This window comes from Bubalus kerabau, chromosome 6 (assembly GCF_029407905.1).
Source record: "Bubalus kerabau isolate K-KA32 ecotype Philippines breed swamp buffalo chromosome 6, PCC_UOA_SB_1v2, whole genome shotgun sequence".
Classification (NCBI taxonomy): Eukaryota; Metazoa; Chordata; class Mammalia; order Artiodactyla; family Bovidae; genus Bubalus; species Bubalus kerabau.
In genome coordinates this window covers 105,740,214-105,761,511 of record NC_073629.1, presented here as the reverse complement: position 1 = coordinate 105,761,511, position 21,298 = coordinate 105,740,214, and the positions used below count along the sequence as shown (strand labels likewise).

The 21,298-nt window shown below is 38.3% G+C and overlaps 1 protein-coding gene across 15 annotated transcripts in view; it reads right to left on the bottom strand.

Annotated features, from left to right (window-relative positions):
- The window catches only part of SCMH1 (Scm polycomb group protein homolog 1), a 221,986-nt gene that overhangs the window by 35,806 nt on the left and 164,882 nt on the right, over nt 1-21,298 (bottom strand). For 14 of the 15 annotated variants that reach the window (XM_055586216.1, XM_055586217.1, XM_055586219.1 and 11 more), the window contains 2 exons: nt 4,857-5,089; nt 899-1,025 (listed from right to left, as the gene is read on the bottom strand). The exons of the other annotated variant lie outside the window; for it this stretch is intronic. In XM_055586216.1, coding sequence (XP_055442191.1) covers nt 899-1,025; nt 4,857-5,089 — 360 coding nt within the window. The remainder of the gene's footprint in view (nt 1-898; nt 1,026-4,856; nt 5,090-21,298) is intronic. 15 annotated transcript variants of the gene reach the window in all.

The following is a 21,298-nucleotide window of genomic DNA, read 5'->3' as shown; positions in this document are numbered from 1 at the left end:
CGTTTTCACACATGTATCTTAATTTACACATAAAAATGAATATTGTTCTTTTTGTCAATAGTTACCCCACTGGGAGGCTGTACATCTATTCTAAAGGGGTAGCTCTTTTAGAGTTACCTTCATATATTTTATGAAATGGGAACAGATATGCACAACCCAAGTGATTACCCACTCACTATGGTTATCAGATTTTGCTTTGAATCAATCATGCACTGATTTGTCTCCAAAATAAAAAACACTTTCACAGTACCAAAAATTGCCACCGTCAAAAATTTAAAAAACCAGAGCAGTGTCATACATATTTGAGTGGTGGCAGAATAATTATAATGCTGGAAGGGTTCCGGAAAGGGTCACTAAGGAGGGAGCATCCCAAACTGGAAAGGATGGGTATAATTACAAACTGAGTCAGTGAGCTCCTGGTGCTGGCTTCATGTCCATCCCTCCCCCAAGTCCTAGATTCCCAACTCTAAGTTCACAGAACATCTACCGAAGTTTCTTGGATCATTTTGACAGAATGGAGATGTCTCTGAAGTTATTTCAAACATCAAATTAAAATTTTTTAAAGATTCTGTTTAGATTTATAAATGGATAGGGGGCTAATTGGGCTACCCTGATGGCTTCGCGGGTGAAAATCCGCCAGAGATGCAGGCAGATGCAGCTTTGATCCCTGGGTTGGGAAGAGCCCCTGGAGGAGGAAATGGCAACACACTCCAGTATCTTTGCCTGAAAAATTCCATGGACAGAGGAGACTGGAGGGTTATAGTCCATGAAGTTGAAAGAGTAGGACACGACTAAGTGCGTGTGCCCCAGCAGGGGCTAATTATTGGTACAGTATGAGAGACAGTACAGACCCTGGGGCCTGGGGCTTGTTGCAGCTAATACTGTGATCTGCTCTTACCTGTGGGGGCCTGCATGGCTGAGCTGGGTATGGTGGCAGCATCTTGGGGTACAGTGCTGGTGTCCGGTTCAGGGGTGCTGGTTGTTGGTGAGGTGGGTGGTGGGTTCAGCAAAGTCCGAGGTTTCCTCTGTCAAAATGGATGAGGAAAAGTTTGCTACCCATGATAGGTAACTTGTCTTCTCATTCCTCTATTCTTAGCACTCAATGCACCCATGAAACTGGAATACGTTTGTGGATGGGACTGTGTTCTTTCTTTTTTATTTTAATTGAAGTATAGCTGATTTACAATGTTGTATTAGTTTCTGGTATATGGTAAAGTGAGTCAGATATATATGCAAACACACATATGTATTCTTTTTCAGATTCTTTTCCATTACAGGTTATTACGATATATTGAACACAGTTCCCTGTGCTATACAGTAGGACCTTGTTGTTTATCTGTGTTATATATAGCAGTGTGTATCTGGTAATACCAACCTCCTAACTGACCTCTTCTCCCACTTTGCCCTTCGGTAGCCGTAAGTTTGTTTTCTATATCAGTGTGTTTATTTTGTAAATAAGTTCATTTGTATCCCATATTTCACATATAAGTGATATCATATGATATATATATATATATATATATTTTGCCCCCCCCAATAGCCTCTTGTTCAAAGCTGCAAAAATAGTATATGCTTAGTAAATATTCTCTCAATCTATGTATAAGATTCTGGGCTTCTGTATAGCCAGGGCTTAATTCACTATCTTTTATATGTATTCAGTATTATTATCTGAAGTCTGGGTTTTTTATTAGTTAGACAGAAAAAAAGCAAAAAAGGAAAAAAAAAATGCTGCGACCTAAGTCTACTTTGACATCAGTTTGTTTCTCTGTTGAAAATGGAAACATCCCTTCCTCTAATTCCAGAAACTACTTTCCTCTACCTACCTCTTTGGCTTATTACCTGCCATTTCTTATCTTAAACCTTGTATTCCAGTAATCTCTAATAGTACTTCCCTAAAAACCTGCAGTTTTATCTAGTCCTTGCCTTTATAATAATAAACCATCTGTTTTGCTAGAATACCTTTTTTTTTTTACCTTATAAATATCTGTTTATCCAGGAAGTTTTTCTAGATTTCCTCTATTTACTGTCTCTTTTGTGCTATTTCTGTACGTTCTGTATGGTTGCATTTGTTACAATATACTTTCGCTATATATTTATCTACTGGTGTCCCCTATTAGCTTGGTGCTCCCTGAGGGTCTGATTCTGCTTACCATTCTGACATGATACTTGGCATATGATAAGTATCATAAATGTCTTTCAATCAAGCATACAGTATAGAATATCAATAATGGGAGCAGTAATAAAAATGATTTGAGAAAAATCTAGTATCTCCTCTATGCTGTTCTGGGCAATCTCTGGGGGAGAAAGATCGCAGAAGGTTGTTTTTTCCTCAAAGAAACAGTTTTCTAAAAAGCCTTTCTGAATGCAAGGAAAACATAACCATCACTGAGATCCAGAAATCCATTTTTACTAAATGTCACATGTAGGGTCCACTCTGGGAGCTGTATAAACCTGACTGCCTTCTAGGAGTGTATCAGAGAGGGAGCCCAGTGACAGCAGGCACATATACAGGATGGCTTTGCCTGTCAAAGCAGTCATGCAAACTCTTATATAACATTCAAAGCACACACAGGACATGGACATTTCCTCCTGTTTTTGATATTGCCACAAGTAAAAATCTAAATGAGCAATGAGTCAGGAAAGAAAGGAAATAGTTCAACTTTACTGAGTTGGTAGGATTTCATGGGGGTTCCTGAAGAAACAAACCTGGTGAGTTTTGGTTCCCAAATATTGGAGAAAAAAGCAGAAAGATGTAAAGCATTATTATTATTGAGATAGGTGCATTTACATGTATTATATCTATTCATATGTTATCCATTCTATTGGTGAGAAAATTGGGGCTCTTAGCCTTACTCAAAGCTTTCTCAAAGTCCACACAGTGGTAACAACTGGAGATGAGATATAAATCTAAGTTTCTCTGGCTTCAAAGCCTATGCTCTTACCACAAGTTCACTCTGCTTCAAAAATGAATATACGGGTCATGGGTTAAGTAGAGGCCTATATACTTACAGGAATAGGCAAAATCACAGGAAGGGGAATTAGGGAGTCAAATGCCAGGCCATAAAATACAGTATTAGATGAAAGTTATTGCTTTTAAGAGGACTGGAAAGAAAAAGGACTTTGGTTACTATGTTTAGGACTTCCTGAAAGCAGAGCTGAAGCAATCATAGAATCATAGTTCTTAGCTTTGAAGGATCTTAAAGGTTACTTAATCCAACTATCTACCTAATACTTTTACATCCCACTCCTTAAAACATCCATATCAGTACCTGGGTACTTGATGAAATACCTGATGAAATGCCTCTAGTGATGGGAGATTACTACTTGCATTTTGAAATAGATTTAACTGTTCCTTTTATGTTGAGACAAAGCCTATTTGCTTGAGTTTCTGCTTATTGGTTCTTTCTGTCTTATTGGTTTTTGGAACCTCATAGACAAGTTTTCTCCCTTTTTAATCTAACTGTAAAGGTGCCCTCACATCATCAAAAGCATGACTTCCCTGGCCTTGGAATTTTTAGAGCCTTCAGCCTCTCCTCCATAACATGAGAATGAGAAGAGAGTAATGGAGACAAAAATGAATCAGGATCTGGGTTAAGGGTTAATGATAACAGATTGGGAGTATTATGCATTACATAGAAGGATCAGGATGTGACATCAAGAATTCAAAACCAATAAATAAGGGATATTCTCAATTGGAAATCATCACTAAAATCATCTATCTATCTATCTATCCATCCATCCATCCTGCATATATTGAACATTTCCTAAGAGACTGAGATATAGGGCATGGGCAGGAGAAAAAGAGAAGACTATGTTCTTGACCTTCAGGAACTTATATTCTAGAAGGACTGAGGCCAGCTGGAGCTAAGAAACAAAACAAACCCACCCAAACAATCAAACCTAGAGAAGAACTTAGGAAATTGGAATGGAATGCCTAAGGAGAACTGGGTATCATTTTCACACTGGAACTCAGGTAGTCTAGTTTGGGAGGGAGTTGCAGAGAAATTCTCTGAGACTTAGGAAGTGATTGGAGAAGATGATGCCAAAGGAAGCCTTAGAGAAGCAGCTGAGGAAGTTTCATATCAATGGTTTTCTGAGGGAAGATACACATGGAGACCTGGTCATGACTAAAAGGTGGTACTTTCAGTAACAGTGCTCAGTGAAGCTCGACCCAGCAGTTTTTTCCAACACCAGAGGTTAAGTGTTACCTTCCACGGGAAATGTGAGTGAATATGTGATGGGGCAACAGTGATCTTAGAACTAGAAGATCTGGAGATCCATCTCTGTAGCCTTTGCCATTGATTAGCTGTGTGACTGTAGGGAAGTCATTTCCCATCTCTAAGTCTCAATTTACTTGACTATTTAACATTAACACTACTTGTCTCCTAGGGTTTTAGGAATATCATATGATATGTAACGGTGTCAAGTACAGAGCCTGATCCTTAGTATCAAAAATTTCCTTTTTTTTTTTTTAAGAAGGTATAAGGACAGAAAAATAAATACATTTACAGTGTCAGTTTTCTCTTTCTGATCACATACCTGGGCATCCACTTTGTGTAGGTTAGTAACAATTAGGAGCAGAGCCTTTCATCTATTGAAGATATCAGACCAGAATTCCCATGAATGTAACTTTCACAGTAAAAATTTGTTTCTTATCCATACTATCTTATCTCTAACATTACCAACTCCCAGCTAAGTAGCTAAAGTAGGGATGACAATATAGGAGATTCTCCTTAAAAGCACACACAAGGTGGAGAATAGAGTCAGACACATTCCTTTCTAAGATGGATGGATATGGATGAGTTATCCCTTTATAACCATTTATCCCTTGCTGGCAAACCCACATTTTTACCTACCTTACTGCCAGGTTTGGGACCCCTCTTCTTTGGGAATTTCAAAGGCTCAGCTGACTTGGATGGGGTAGAGATGGGATGGGGAATTAGGGGCTTGGGTGTCCGGCCCCGCTTCTTTCCTGGTTTACGACCCCTCTGCCCTGGTTGATGCTCCAAGACAGTTTTGGTGCTGCTGTGGATGCTGGGCTTCTCAGTGTTCACATCGGATGCAGGGTAGGGATTCTTTGGAATCACAACTGCAAGAAAAAGACTCATTCTAACACTCCCTCCTCCCACCTGCATCCCCATCCCAGCCAGAGGGAAAAAAAGACTTGCTACTTCTGCTTGGATAGTTTTATCCCAGGAAGCTAGTCTCTTGGCATCTGACCTAAAAGTTAGAAAATCTCAGAGGAGAACTGAATTTAGATTGGCCAGAATTGGAAGTTTTAATTATTTCTGGCTAATGTAGGAAAAATATTACACGTTTCTTCCCAAAGAACCTAGTTAGAGCATATAAACAACCACAGGCTCAGAGATGGAATGGCTCTTAGAAGCTTAGTCTTCTGCTAAGAATGAAGACCTGAGGCTCAGAAGAGGAAATGATGCCTTCTCTAGGTTACACAGGGAGTTGGGATAAGGACTTATGTGTGGAAACTGGGTTCTGACAACGAAACCAGGGATTTTCTATATCAATTTACTCAAAGTTTTAGTGTGATTATTGCAGTGAGGACTACTGAAATACATACAAATATATACATCTAATAGCATCTTTCCTTACCTTAAAATTTGGACTTTAAGGTAAAGTCCAAATTCTTTATTCTGATACCCAAATTCTTTATTCTGATATCCAAAGACCTTTGTGATTTTGCCCCTGCCTTGCTTCCCAGATATGTCTGATGTCATTTCCTATCACCCACCCCCATGTCGTAGCTCCACTGTTTTCTGAACACCAGTTTGTTCAAATACGTTGAGTTCTCTATTCTTTCTGATCTGAATACATCAATACTCAGTTTCCGACACTCAGCTCCAAAATCACCACCTTATTGAGGCCTTGTCTGACAACTCCATCAGTGCTCCACCTGCTCTAAAACAGTCTTTAGAGTACTTTCAATTTACTCCGATCGTTTATCTCCTTAATTGATAATTCTTCAAGGTAAGCAATATCTAATTCATTCCACAAAGTTATTAAGCACTTACTACAGGCTATACATTATTTTAAGTCCTGGGGTAGAAGAGTGAACAAAACATAGTTTCCACTCTTACGGAGCTTACCACCTAGTGGGGGAGACAGAAAATTGGCAAAAAAATACACAACATAATATTAGGTAAATGCCATGATTAAAACTAAAGCAGCAATTTAAGGAGACACAGAGGTGAGGAAAGTCCTCTTTGTGAAGGTGACATTTGCACAGAGCTCCCAAATGAAATAAAGGCAAAGTCTTATGAAGAGCTGAGGGAAGAGCCACCCAGTAGATGGTCTATAACAAGTGCAAAGATTCTGAGATGGGAACATGTTACTGTCTTTGAGAAATGGAAAGAAGATCAGTATAGCTGGAATTGAGTGAGCAAAGGGGAGAGTGGTGGGGGATTAGGTAGAGAAGAAGTAGCAATAAGACTGTGTGGGATTTTGTGGACCCTGAAAATGAACCTAAATTTATCTTAAGTCTGAAGGGAAGCCACTGGAGAGTTTTGAGCAAGTGAGTGACAGGGCAGACTTAAAAGTGAACACTCCGGCTGCTCTGGGAGGGGAGGGGACGAGAGTAGAACTTAGGAGACAAGTTGATAAAGGAATTACAGTGGGCAGGTAGAAGACAGTGTTTCTTGTGCTTCCATGTAGTATGTAACAGATATGATGATGTAGTGCTGCTGATTCAGCAACTAGAAAAAATCAGATACATTATTTTAAAAGATCCTGCATTGTTACAGAAATTATGAGGATTAGATGAACTGGAATTCCAGACCTGGATGAAGAGGATTTCTTAAGTAGCTGACACTGTTTTCTTTCCTGAGCACATTTGCCAAATTTGGGCATGAATTAACGGTCAGTCTTGGCCTGTGCAGAGGAGCTCTACTGGAGGAAAGAGAAACTGATGAGGCTGCTATGAGATTGGAATTTGAGGAGGTCCATGAATATGGCCTGTTTTTCCCACAGGACATCTGCTGAGTTTTGAGCCTGCATGTTGGGGCTGCAAAGCTAGGCTGAAAGCTTCTAAAAAGACAGAGTGAAAATTCCCATAATTTTGTGACTTCAGCAGACAAGGTCCCACCAGAAGGATGAGGTCTACTTCTAACACAGCCGATCTCCTCTTCAAGATAAATGCCTTATTTTGAAATTGTAAGGACTGAAAGGTCAAAGAACCAAGCCCCAAAACTCTCATAGGCAGGACAATTTATTGTAGTTTTTCATGACTATGACGATGAAGACCCATTAGGCTCTCAGTCGAGGGCCCAGGGCCTCGGAATATGGATATAAACCATAGATAAAATTCATATCTGAACTAGTTCAATCCATGATTAGACTGAGAGGATCAGGCCCTTATCCTATTAGCATAAAGGAAAGAGGAAAAAAAGAATTCTTTCTGATAGAAAATATCAGCTAGAGTCTCAAAAGTTCTTTTATATAAAATATCCCGTGTGTGTGTGTGTGTGTGTGTAAGACAGAAATATAAAGAGTCAGAACAATGTGACTGATAATCAAGAAAAAATATAGACAATAGAAAACTCATGATCCAGATAATGAAACAGACTTTAAACTAATGGTAAGTAATACAGTTTTAAAAAGTAGAAGAAAAGATGAAAAAAATCTAAGAAAAGATACTACTCACAGAAAACTGCAACCTTCATAACAAATTAAACAAACATACTAGAATAAAAACAATATTAAAAATTAAGAATTCATTGGACGGATTTAGGGTAAACAAGATCTAGCAGAAGAATTAAAAAATTTGAAGAAAAATCAACAGAAAACATGCAAAATTAAGCAAAAATACAGAAAAAAAACATATAAACAGATTAGAACATTAGGGACATGTGGACACAGTCAATAGATACAAAATATGAGTAACTATAATCCCTGTGAGAGAAGACAGAGAGAATGAGGAAAAACTATACTTGAAGACTAATGAAAGAAGAGCTCAGCAATCCACAAGCAGCAAAAACACACAAAAAAGTCCAAACTATACCAAACCACATCACTGTGAAACTGCTGAAAATAAAATACATAAAATTAAGCGAAATGAAAGACAAAGATACATTTTTAAAAGCAGTTAAAGAAAAAAGGATTATTTTTACAGAAGCAATTGACTTTGTAACAGAAACTGTGAAAGTAAGAAGCAATAGTGTTAAATGACAGTTTTAAAGGGCTAAAATATGTAAACTGCCAACCCAGAGTTGTATAGTGAAAAATCACTGCAAATGGTGACTGCAGCCATGAAATTAAAAGACGCTTACTCCTTGGAAGGAAAGTTATGACCAACCTAGACAGTATATTAAAAAGCAGAGACATTACTTTACCAACAAAGGTCCGTCTAGTCAAGGCTATGGTTTTTCCAGTGGTCATGTATGGATGTGAGAGTTGGACTATAAAGAAAGCTGAGCACTGAAGAACTGATGCTTTTGAACTGTGGTATTGAAGAAGACTCTTGAGAGTCCCTTGGACTGCAAGGAGATCCAACCAGTCCATCCTAAAGGAGATCAGTCCTGGGTGTTCATTGGAAGGACTGATGTTGAAGCTGAAACTCCAATACTTTGGCCACCTGCCAAGAGCTGATTCATTTGAAAAGACCCCGATGCTGGGAAAGATTGAGGGCAGGAGGAGAAGGGGACGACAGAGGATGAGATGGTTGTATGGCATCACTGACTCGATGGACATGGGTTTGGGTGGACTCCGGGAGTTGGTGATGGACAGGGAGGCCTGGTGTGATGCGGTTCATGGGGTCGCAAAGAGTCAGACGTGACTGAGTGACTGAACTGAACTGATCCTTCAAAAATGAAGGTGAAAAAGTATAAAAGCAACCTAAGTGTTCATCAACAGATGAATGAATAAGGAAGATGTCACACACACACACGCACGTGCGCGCACACACACACACACACACACACAGGAATACTACTGAGCCATAAAAAAGAATGAATTCTCTTTTGCCATTTGTAGCAACATGTATAGATTTGGAGGATATTATGCTAAGTGAAATAAGTCAGACAGAGAAAGAAAAATACTGTATTAGATATCTCTTATATGTGGAATCTAAAAGATACAACAAACTAGTGAATAAAACAACAGAAAAGCAGCAGATTCCCAGATGCAGAGAACAAACTAGTGACTTACAGTAGAGAGAGGGAACTGAGGAGGGGCAATATAGGTGTAGAGGGAAAAAAAGAGGGTTACTATGGGATTATAAGAAATGATTTCTTCTAATCATCTGTTTTAAACTTTTGAAAACTGTAAAACATAACAGAATTTAAAGACTCTTGTATGTAATTAAAATTTTTTTAAAAAGGTGAAATAACATTTTCAGAAACATCAGAGCTGAAAGAATGTCACTAATAGACCTAAACTACAGGAAATAAAAAGGAAGTTCTTCAGGATAAAAAAGAGTAATCCCAGATGGAAAAATACAACTGTAGGAAGGAAGAGCATTAGAAGGGGTAACTATGTGGATAGATAAAAGATAATATTGACTATTTAGAAATGATTTTTTTTTTAATGGCTTGTAGGGTTTATAGTACATGTACTGTTGCTGCTGCTAAGTCGCTTCAGTCGTGTCCGACTCTGTGCGACCCCATAGGTGGCAGCCCACGAGGCTCTGCTGTCCCTGGGATTCTCCAGGCAACAACACTGGAGTGGGTTGCCATTGCCTTCTCCATTGTGTGAAAGTGAAAAGTGAAAGTGAAGTCGCTCAGTCGTGTCCGACTCGTAGGGACCCCATGGACTGCAGCCTTCTAGGCTCCTCCATCCATGGGATTTTCTAGGCAAGAGTACTGGAGTGGCTTGCCATTGTACAGCTGACCCTTAAACAACATAGATTTTAACTGTTCATATCTATTTGCATGCAAATTTTTAAAATAAACATGTACTACAGTACTTCAGGATTCATGGTTTGGTTAAATCCACGGATGTACAACCATAGATATGGAGGGCTTATTGTGAAGTTATATGCAGATTTCACTGCCCCTAAGCTACACACTGTTTAAGGGTCAACTGTATTAGTACATTACATAAAAGCAATAGCACAAAGGATGGTAGTAGTCGGGTAAATGGAGCCAAAATTTGTTAAGAACTTTGCATTATTTGGGGAGGGGCCAGAGTGCTTACTTAAGATGAACTTTAGTAAGTTCAAAATATACAATTCTAGCTAGTTAAAAAAATTCTAACAAGAATGCATCACTAAAAAAGCTAAGGAGAGAGAAATGGAATAATAAAACAGGTTTGATTAATCCCAAAGAAGGCAAGAAAGGAGGAACAAATAAACGAGTAAGAACTCAAAGAGAAAACAAAAAGCAAGATACAAAATGACAGACTTTAACCCAAATAAATAATCACATTAAATACAACTGGTTTGGATAAACTAAGAGAAAATAAACAAACTAGACCCCAAAACCCCCAAGAACCCAATTATATCTATTTATAAGATAGCACTGAAATATAAGAAAACTTAAAATATAATGATAGAGGAAGACAAAAACAAACATGGAAAAATACATACCCTGTGAACGTTAACCAAAGAAGGTTCAAGTGGCTATGTTAATATCCGACAAGACAGTCTTAATGCAGGAAATATAACTGGACTAAAAAGGGATACTTCATCAAGATTAAATAGTCAATTCATATCACCAAAACACAAAGGCAGTCTACTGAATGGGAGAAGATATTTGCAAATGATATATCCAATAAGGGGTTAACATCCAAAATACATAAATATACAACTCAACATAAAAAAAAAAAAACCTAATTAACAAAACGGCAGAGGACCTGAATAGACAATTTTCCAAAGAAGACATACAGACACATGAAAAGAAGCTCAACATCACTAATCATCAGTGCAATGCAAATCAAAACCACAATGAGATACCACTTCACATTTGTCAGAATGGCCATTACTCAAAAAAGAACAAATAATAGGTGTTGGCAAGGATATGGAGAAAAGAGAAACCTCATTCACTGTTGGTGGGAACGTAAATTGGTGCAGTCACTATGGGAAACAGCATATTTAAAAAAATTAAAAACAGAACTGCCATATGATCCAGCAAATTAACTTCTGGGTATTTACCCAAAGAAAACAAAAACACTTAATTTGAAAAGGCATATAAGAAAAAAAAAGGCACATGCACACCAATGTTCACAGCATTATTGTTTACAATAGCCAAGACATGGAAACAACCTAAGTGTCCACCAATAGACGAATGGCTAAAGAAGATGCGGTATACACATACAACGGAGTATTTACTCAGCTATGAAAAAAGAAATCTTCCCACTTGTGACAACATGGATAAATCTAGAAGGTATGCTAAGTGAAGTAAATCAGACAAAGACAAATACTGTATGATCTCACATGTGGAATCTAAAAAACAAACCAAACAGACAGAAACAGAATCTTAAATGCAACGGAACAAACTAGTGATTGAGAGAGAGGAGGGCAGCGGAGGAGCGATAAAACAGGTGAAGGGGATTAAGAGGCACAAAACCCCAGTAATAAAACAAGTCCTTGGGGATGTAACATACAGCATAAGAAGTACAGTCAATACTGTTTTAATAGCTTTGTAGGGGGGTAGACAGTTACTAGATTCATCATGGTGATCATTTAAAAATATATGAAATGTCAAATCACCATGTAGCACACCTGAAATAAACACATTATACATCAACTATATTTAATTAAAAAAAAAACTCAAGTTAAAGTGGAAATGAAACAAACTAAAATTACTTAGAAATGATAATTATAGCAAAAGATAGTCAATTCAAAAGGAAGCTATAATAACCTTATATTTATATGGACCTAATAATACAAAATATAAAAGCAAAATTTAAAGAACTAAAAGGAGAAATAGAAAATCCATAATTATGAGCTGGAGATTTCTGACACATTTCTCAGTTACTGGTAATTCAAGAATGTGAGGACGTGGGAAGCTGCAGCTCAGTGCTCTGCGATGACCTTGAGGGGTGTGGCTAAGACTCCAATGCTTGGGGTCTGGGTTTGATCCCTGGTCCCAGGGACGGATAAGCCTGGTGGGTCGCACAGATCAGACACAGCTGAAGTGACTTAGCAGCAGCAGCAGCAGCAGCAGCAGGGAACTAGATCCTACATGCCACAATCTAAGAGTTTGCATGTTACAACTAAGAGTTCGCATGCTAGAACAAAAGATCTTGCATGCTGCAACTAAAGATCCCATGTACTGCAACTAAGACCCAGCACAGCCAAATAACTAACTAAATAAAGTATTAAAAAAAAGAACGTGAACATATAAATAAGGGTAGAAAATATTTGAATAATACAATCAACTGACTAGTAACATAAATAACTAATTAATGTGTGTGTGTGCTTAGTTGCTCAGCCGTGTCCGACTCTTTGCAACCCCATGGACTGTAGCCCACCGGGTTCCTCTGTCCATGGGGATTCTCCAGGCAAGAATACTGGAGTGGGTTGCCATGCTCTCCCCCAGGGGATCTTCCCAACCCAGGGATCCCAACCCCAGGTCTCCCGCACTGCAGGCAGATTCTATACTGTTTGAGCCACCAGGGAAGCCCAAGAATCCTGGAGTGTCTCCAGGATCCCTTCTCCAGGGGATCTTCCTGACCCAGGAATTGAACTGTGGTCTCCTGCATTGCAGGTGGATTCTTTACCAGCTGAGCTACATAGGAAGCCCACTAATTAACATAAATAACCAAAGAACAGGTTAACCAACCAACCTAACTGACACATACAGGACATTATACCCAAAAAGCATAGAATACACATTCTTTTCAAATGTTTATGTAGTGTACTGGGTGAAAAACCAATTCTCAATAAAGTACAAATAACTGAAATAATAAAGAATATGTTCTCTAACCACATGGAATTTAAATAGAAATCAATAATAAATTAATTAAAAGACCCAGTGTTAAGAAATTCAGTGGCATATATGCTAGTGGTAAAGAACCTACCTGCCAATGCAGGAGACATAAGACACACAGGTTTGATCCCAGGTCAGGAAGATCCCCTGGAGGAGGGCGTGGCAACCCACTCCAGTATTCTTGCCTGGAGAATCCCCATGGACAGAGGAGCCTGGCGGGCTACAGTCCACAGCGTTGCACGGAGTTAGACACAACTGAAGTGACTTAGCACACATGTAGCACACACATACTTGTAAATAACTCATATCAAAGAAATAAAATGTAAGTAAAAAATTTTTTAGAACTTAAAATTCATGAAAATATGAGATATACAAATGTGAGATTTAACTAAATCAGCGCTCAAAGAGAAGTTTACAGCTATACATGTTTATATTAAAAGAAAAGATAGGTTACGTATCAATGATTTAAGCTTCTACTTCAAAAAGCCAAGAAGAGCAAACTAAACTCAAAGAAAGTAAAATTAAGGACACAATAGAGATGAGTAGAAAACAGAAAATGGACATACAGTAGAGATATTAACAAAGTTAAAGTCTGATCCTTTGAAAAGATAATCCTTTAGCAAGCCTGATTAAGAAATACAACCCCCACCCTACAATCTACAAGTATCAAGAATAAAAGAGGAGGTTTCATCATAGATCTTTCAGACATTAAGAAGATAGTAACAGGATATTATACATAACTTTATGCAAATAAATTAGGAAATTTTTATGAAATGGAAGATTTCCTTGAAAAAACACAACTTTTAAAATAGACACAAGACTGCGGATGTGCCAGTTCTCAGCATGGTGGATGCCTGGCCCTCTGGGCCAGGTGTTCCTAAGACTGCCTCCTCTGGCTCCTGGGCGTCCTGTGATTAATCAGCGTCAGTCACCACGGGACCTTGAGGAGCTGCCGCCAGTGGCGGTGAAGAGACACAGTGAGAGGGCCTCAATGTGGGACAATATATTTGTAAAGATCCAAAAATAAATGATGTTACACAAGAACCGGTTAACTGTACAAACTACACAGCTCATGATCAGATCAGAGTACAGTCCTCTGATTTATAATAAAGGAACCCCTGTGATTCTGGGGTGGGAAGGGGACCATGGACTCTTCAATAAAACTGCGGGGAGTCAAACAGATATCCATATGTAACCATATACTTCATTCCAGATACAAAAATTAATGTTTAAGTTAAAACATCAAATTTTCAAAGAACACAGAGGGGAATATCTTCAAAACTCTGGGATAAGTAAAGAGTTATTAAATAGAACACACAGTATTAATATAAAAGGTTGACACATATGACTTCTTTAAAACAAAAAAATTTCTCCTCACCAACAGAAAACATTTCTTTTTCAAAAAGTGAAAAACAAATCCAGGAAGTGGGAAACGATATATAAAACACATACGTCTGGATATTACTGGAAAGTAATATCCAGAATATATTTTTAAAAAATCCTAAAAATCTATAACAAAAGTTTCATAATCCAATTTTAAAAATGTGTAAGACGTGAAAAATGGTAACACAGGTGTGCTGCAGTCCATGGGGTTGCAAAGAGTCAGACATGACTGAGTGACTGAACTGACTGAAGACTTGAAAAGCCATGTCACAAGAATGAATATATAAATATCAATAGGATATGAAAAGTTGTTGAATATTATTAGTTATCAGGAAAACGAAAGTTAAAACTAAAGATATAAATCTCCACCAACTGCTAAAATTAAAAAGACTGATAGTACCTATCATTGTTGAGGAAAATGAGGCAAGTAGAACTCCTGTATGTTGTGAGACTGTAAATCATTTTGAAAGATTATTTAGCTTTATACTCTATCACATGACAACTTCACACTTCAATATATAACCAAGAGAACTGAGTGGTATGATCACCAAAGATATGTAATAGAACGTTCACAGTAGCATTTTTCAAGACGACTCCCCTGGGGACATTGCAGGCATTATCTGTCTGAAGATGCATCTACACTAGGATTCAGCAGTTTCAATCTAAGGTATAAACGCCAGAGAAATTCTTGAACATGTACACTGAGATATGTGTAAAAGAATGTTTGCTAAGTCACTTCAGTCGTTTCCGACTCTGTGCAACCCCATAGACGGCAGCCCACTAGGCTCCCCCGTCCCTGGGATTCTCCAGGCAAGAACACTGGAGTGGGCTGCCATTTCCTTCTCCAATGCATGAAAGGGAAAAGTGAAAGTGAAGTCGCTCAGTCGTGTCCAACTCTTAGTGACCCCATGGATTGCAGCCTAACAGGCTCCTCTGTCCACGGGATTTTCCAAGCAAGAGTACTGGAGTGGGGTGCCAGTAAAGAATGTTTACAGGAGTATTATTTGTAATGACTGAAAACTCCGAAATGACCCAAATGTCCCTTACTGGTGAATGGATTTTTAAAATGTTATATGGTTAGCAGTTTTCCAAGTTCAGTCTGGAAGCCTCTGGGGGGTTCTTAACATTCTTCTGAAGGTCTGTAAAGTCAAAATTATTTTCATGATCTAAAACATTATTTGCCTTTTTCATTCTCATTCTCTCACAGTAGAGTTTCCCAGATGCTATAAGAGTGATATCATCACTTTGACAGCTAATGGCATGTGTGCCAGTATATTCTTATGTTTTAAAACATTCTTAAGCTTTAATTTCTAATGTACTAACATGGATAATTCACATAAATAGAAAGCCTTCAGGTTAAGGATATAAAAGTTTCCTGATAGCAAAAGTTTTGAGAACTATTGATCTATAATCGCTTCCTTTCCCTTCTCTTTCCAATACACTAGAAAGAAACCCAATCCAACTCTCTACATATTCGATACATAAACTTGAGTAACTGAACATGGCAAACGTTCAAACTGATTCAGTTCAGTTCAGTCATTCAGTCGTGTCCGACTCTTTGTGACCCCATGGACTATATAGCACGCCAGGCTTCCCTGTCCACCACCAACTCTTGAAGCCTACTCAAACTCATGCCCATTGAGTCAGTGATGCCATCCATTTCATCCTCTGTTGTCCCCTTCTCCTACTGCCTTCAATCTTTCCCAGCATCAGGGTCTTTTCCAATGAGTCAATTCTTCACATCAGGTGGCCAAAGTATTGGAGTTTCAGTTTCAGCATCAGTCCTTCCAATTCAGGACTGATTTCCTTTAGGATGGCCTGGCTGGATCTCCTTGCTGTCCAAGGGACTCTCAAGAGTCTTCTCCAACACCACAGTTCAAAAACATCAATTCTTTGGCACTCAGCTTTCTTTATAGTCCAATTCTTCACATTCATACATGACTACTGGAAAAACCATAGCTTTGACTAGACAGACCTTTGTTGGCAAAGTAACGTCTCTGCTTTTTAATATGCTGTCTAGGTTGGTCAGAGTTTTTCTTCCAAGAAGCAAGAGTCTTTTAATTCCATGGCTGTAGTCACCATCTGCAGTGATTTTGGAGGCCCCTAAAATAAAGTCTCTCACTGTTCCCATTGTTTCCCCATCTATTTGCCATGAAGGGATGGGACCAGATGCCATGATCTCTTAGTTTTCTGAATGTTGAGTTTTAAGCCAACTTTTCACTCTCCTCTTTCACTTTCATCAAGAGGCTCTTTAGTTCTTTGCTTTCTGCCATAAGTGTGGTGTCATCTGCCTATCTGAGGTTACTGATATTTCTCCCAGCAATCTTGATTCCAGCTTGTGCTTCTCATGTGTTTCTCATGATGTATTCTGCATATAAGTTAAATAAGCAGAGTGACAATATACAGCATTGACATACTTCTTTTCCTATTTGGAAGCAGTCTATTGTTTCATGTCCAGTTCTAACTGTTGGTTCCTGACCTGCATACAGATTTCTCAGGAGGAAGATCAGGGGGTCTGGTATTCCCATCTCTTTAAGAATTTTCCATAGTTTGTTGTGATCCACACAGTCAAAGCCTTTAGCATAGTCAATAAAGCAGAAGTAGATGCTTTTCTGGAACTCTCGCTTTTTCGACGATCCAATGAATGTTGGCAATTTGATCTCTGGTTCCTCTGCCTTTTCTAAAACCAGCCTGAACATCTGGAAGTTCATGGTTCACATACTGTTGAAGCCTGGCTTGGAGAACTTTGAGCATTACTTACTGATTACTATAAACCATAAGACTGCCCCATATATTTCTAGTAACAAGCACGGAATCTGAGCTGATCAGGGAGAAAAGAAATTTACTTTGGAATTCCTACCATCACACAAAAAGAGGCTGACTGAGTTCTTACTTGGTACCCAGAACATGTTTGCAAAATAAGAAAGGAAACAGATATAAGAGAAGAACTGAATGGGCTTTAATTGGCTTTATAAGTGCTAGAAAGCAGTTCTTTTCCCCCCAAAGGCTGGAAATAAAAGTCCATGATGCCAAATGGCAAAGAAGTTGCTCTCCCTGGCCTGAAAGATACAGACAGAAGAAACTAACCAAGTACACTTAACAGTTCTGAAAAATCAGGGCATGCTAATCATGTGTGAGTAGCTAGCAGTGAGATTAAGCTTCATACTAATTTAAAAGTGTCTTAATAATGAATTTCTTAAGCTATCCTGAGGGATTCCAGGATTTTGAGGTTTTCCCCATCAGGAAGCCCTGTCCTGCCATATTCTAAGTTAATTATCCTAGTGGAAAAAAAATTGAGGTGATGTCAGGGGACCAGGTATTTAATTCTAGCTCTGTCCCTTATGGTGTGACATTGAATTTGTCATTTAAACACAATCTTTTCTTATTTTCCACATGCAGATAATTAAATGATTTAATGCCTGTCCTAGTTCAGAGAAAGATGAAAGATTGGAATATTCTCCAATATATTTTGATGCCACTATGGTTGACAGAATTACTCCCTTAATCAACAATGCTGCTGCTGCTGCTTAGTTGCCTCAGTCGTGTCCGACTCTGTGCGACCCCATAGACGGCAGCCCACCAGGCTCCTATACTTTGACAAAATTCTTGTACACTTGTGATTTCACATGGCCTTCATAACCTTGTGAGGGCTGACATTATCTTCTCCTTTGACAAATGAGGAAAACAAGCCTCAGAGAAGTTAAGAGTGGCAGACCAAGGCATGATTCTAGCCTTTGGGATCTTCTCTGCACACATGCTGTCAGGTAGCTGAGGAGGAAGGAAGCAATCTCTTCTTTCCACCAGGAAGTGGCAACTTAAATTATATTAACTTGACTATATCAATAAATTTCAGCTAATTTTTTCACTGAAAATTTAGCAAATATTAAGTACCAAGGTTTACCAATTATCTAAGGTGAAAACACCCCCAACATGATTCCCATCTTAGAGGAGCACAATCTAGAGATGGTTAGAAGTAGATCTTTACACAATAATCACAATTGAGTGGCTTTGGACTCAGATAGGGAAGATGAATCTGGAACACACTGGTCAGGAAATAATGGGGCCGTGTCAAAAGGACATATGAGACAACTTCAAGGGGCTTCTACTTGCTACATCTAGGGCAATTCGAACATCAAAACATAATGACAATAAGAAAAGTGAAAGTGAAGTCACTCAGTTGTGTCTGATTCTTTGCGACCCCATGGACTGTAGCCTACCAGGCTCCTCCGTCCGTGGGATTTTCCAGGCAAGAGTACTGGAGTGGGGTGCCATTTCCTTCTCCAGAGGATGTGCGCAACCCAGGGATCGAACCCGGGTCTCCCAAGTTGTAAGCATATGCTTTACTGTTTGAGCCACCAGGGAAGTCCTGATAAGAAATTATTACTAAATAAGTAAGACTCAAGAGTCCATACTGATATAACTAAATTAAAAAAAATAGAAGAGAAGGAAAAACTCTTGATTACAGTAGTATCTCAACTAACACATGTGGAAGAAATGAGGGAATTAGAAAACAGCGATTTTGGCAATAACTGATTCAAGCATACTCATCAGTGGATGCTAAAACTATTAGGTAGAAGTTTGAGGAGAAACAGGATATTTATCGTCTCAACATATTTATCTACAAGACTATTAACTAATTACCTAATTTCAAAGGCATGAAGTGAAGAAATGTGGTAGATACCGCCTGAACCAAGTAATCCAAATTCCTGTGTGCAGTGAGGACAAATGGTATTGGTATCCCCAAATACAATGCCGTGAGAAGACTGTCACTTGTAGAGCCTTGCTGTCAAAAAAGCATAATCTGAATCTAATCATGAGGTAACATTAGGCAAACCCAAATTGAGACCCAGTCTATAAAATAACTAGACAAATATTTGTAAAGAAATATTAAGGTCATGAAAGACAAAGAATAATGATGAAAGAACTGTTTTAGATTAATGGAGATTAAAGAGACATGACAAGTATAACTCATGATCCAGAATTTTCTTCTGGTACAACTGACAAAATATGAATAAAGTTTACTGTTTAACCATTGGTACTGTACTGATACTAATTTTCTAGTTTTAATAACTGTAGAAGGTCTGTCGATTAGCTCAATACTATACTGATAATTTTCTAATATTAACAGATGCACTTTTGTCATGGAGACATTAGCCCTTGTTTTTAGAAAACATACACTAAGGTCTTTGATAGTAAAGGGACATTATGCACGCAAGTCATTGCCAAATGGTTCAGAAAAAATATGTATTATATATTGAGAGAGATTAATAATACATATATGATAAAATGTTAATATTTGGGGAATCTTGGTGAAAGGTATAAGGGAGTTCTTTGTACTACTGTTGCAATTTTTCTGTAAAGTTGAAATTATGTCGAAATAAAAAGTTACAAAAAGATTCATGAGTGTGATGCAAAAATATATACGCATGGGGTTATAAGAACCTGGAGGAGGGAGCGACTAACTCTGCAAAGGAAGGCAGGGAAGCAAAGGAGATGGCTAAGAGAGCCTTGTCAGGCAAGATTTCAAAGTGATATTTTAACTCATCTTTTTTTGTTATGCCACATGGCTTGCAGGATCTCAGTTCCCCAGCCAGGGACTGAACCAAGACCATTGCAGTGAAAGCCTGGAATCCTAACACTAGGCCACCAGAGAACTCCCTTAACTAATCTGAAGAATTGATGGTTCTCACATTAGAAAAGGGAAAGGGTGGAGGGCAAATAGAATATTTCAGACAGAGGAGACAGTATGTAGAAAGGCACAGAACTGAAAAAAACATGGTTATATGAGGACCTGTGGGTAGTTCCATGTGGCTTAAGTCCATAGGAAGGAGAAAAGATGCTGGTGGGGCAGCTTGAGAAGACTGCATGTGACATTTACGGAACTTCTGCCAACAGACAAAGGGGTAGGTACCATGACTCTACATATGGAAAAGATAATGATGAAGTTCACTCTAAAGGAAGAGGCACATCTAAGTTAGGGTAGTAGCACATAAAGATGTACATAACTGGCCTCCTCTCCTTGATAAACTTGTGATAAATGCACATATGTGTATACCTAATCTTATTTCCTTGGCCATTGTAACTATCAATAATGTCACTAAAAGGCAGACAGAAACTGTTAAGACCAAGAATGGAGAAAGGAAGTAGTTGACAAATGAGTGCCCTCTAATGATAATTCCTTTAAGCAAAATTACTCCAATGTTTATTGAGCACCTGCTATGAAAGTGATGCCATACTACATGCAATGGTGGTATGGACAATCATTGTCATTAACTTACTAGAGTGTAAAAGTAGTATACACTGGCAGTCAAAACAATGGACTTTGAAGTCTTGCCTATGAAGCCTATATTATTATCTTTATTTAACTTATTAGGCAACTTAAACTTGAGTAACTTGGCCAAGGTCTCATAAGTAATGAAGCAGGACTGAAATTTAAATCCAGAATGTCTAAAGTCCTTGCTCTTATCATCACATTAAAATTTCCTCTCACTCCAGATCTGTTCATTCACTCACTTGTTCATTCATTCCTCCAACAAACATTCTTTTTTTGTTTTGTTTTTATTTTATTTTATTTTTTAACTTTACAATATTGTATTGGTTTTGCCATATATCAACATGAATCCGCCACAGGTATACACGTGTTCCCCATTCTGAACCCTCCTCCCTCCTCCCTTCTCCCTCCCCGTACCATCCCTCTGAAAAATCCTTAACAAAATTCTAGCAATCAGAATCCAACAACACATTAAAAAGATCATACACCATGACCAAGTAGGCTTTATCCCAGGGATGCAAGGATTCTTCAATATCCACAAATCAATCAATGTAATACACCACATTAACAAATTGAAAAATAAAAACCATATGATTATCTCAATAGATGCAGAGAAAGCCTCTGACAAAATTCAACATCCATTTATGATAAAAACTCTCCAGAAAGCAGGAATAGAAGGAACATACCTCAACATAATAAAAGCTATATATGACAAACCCACAGCAAACATTATCCTCAATGGTGAAAAATTGAAAGCATTTCC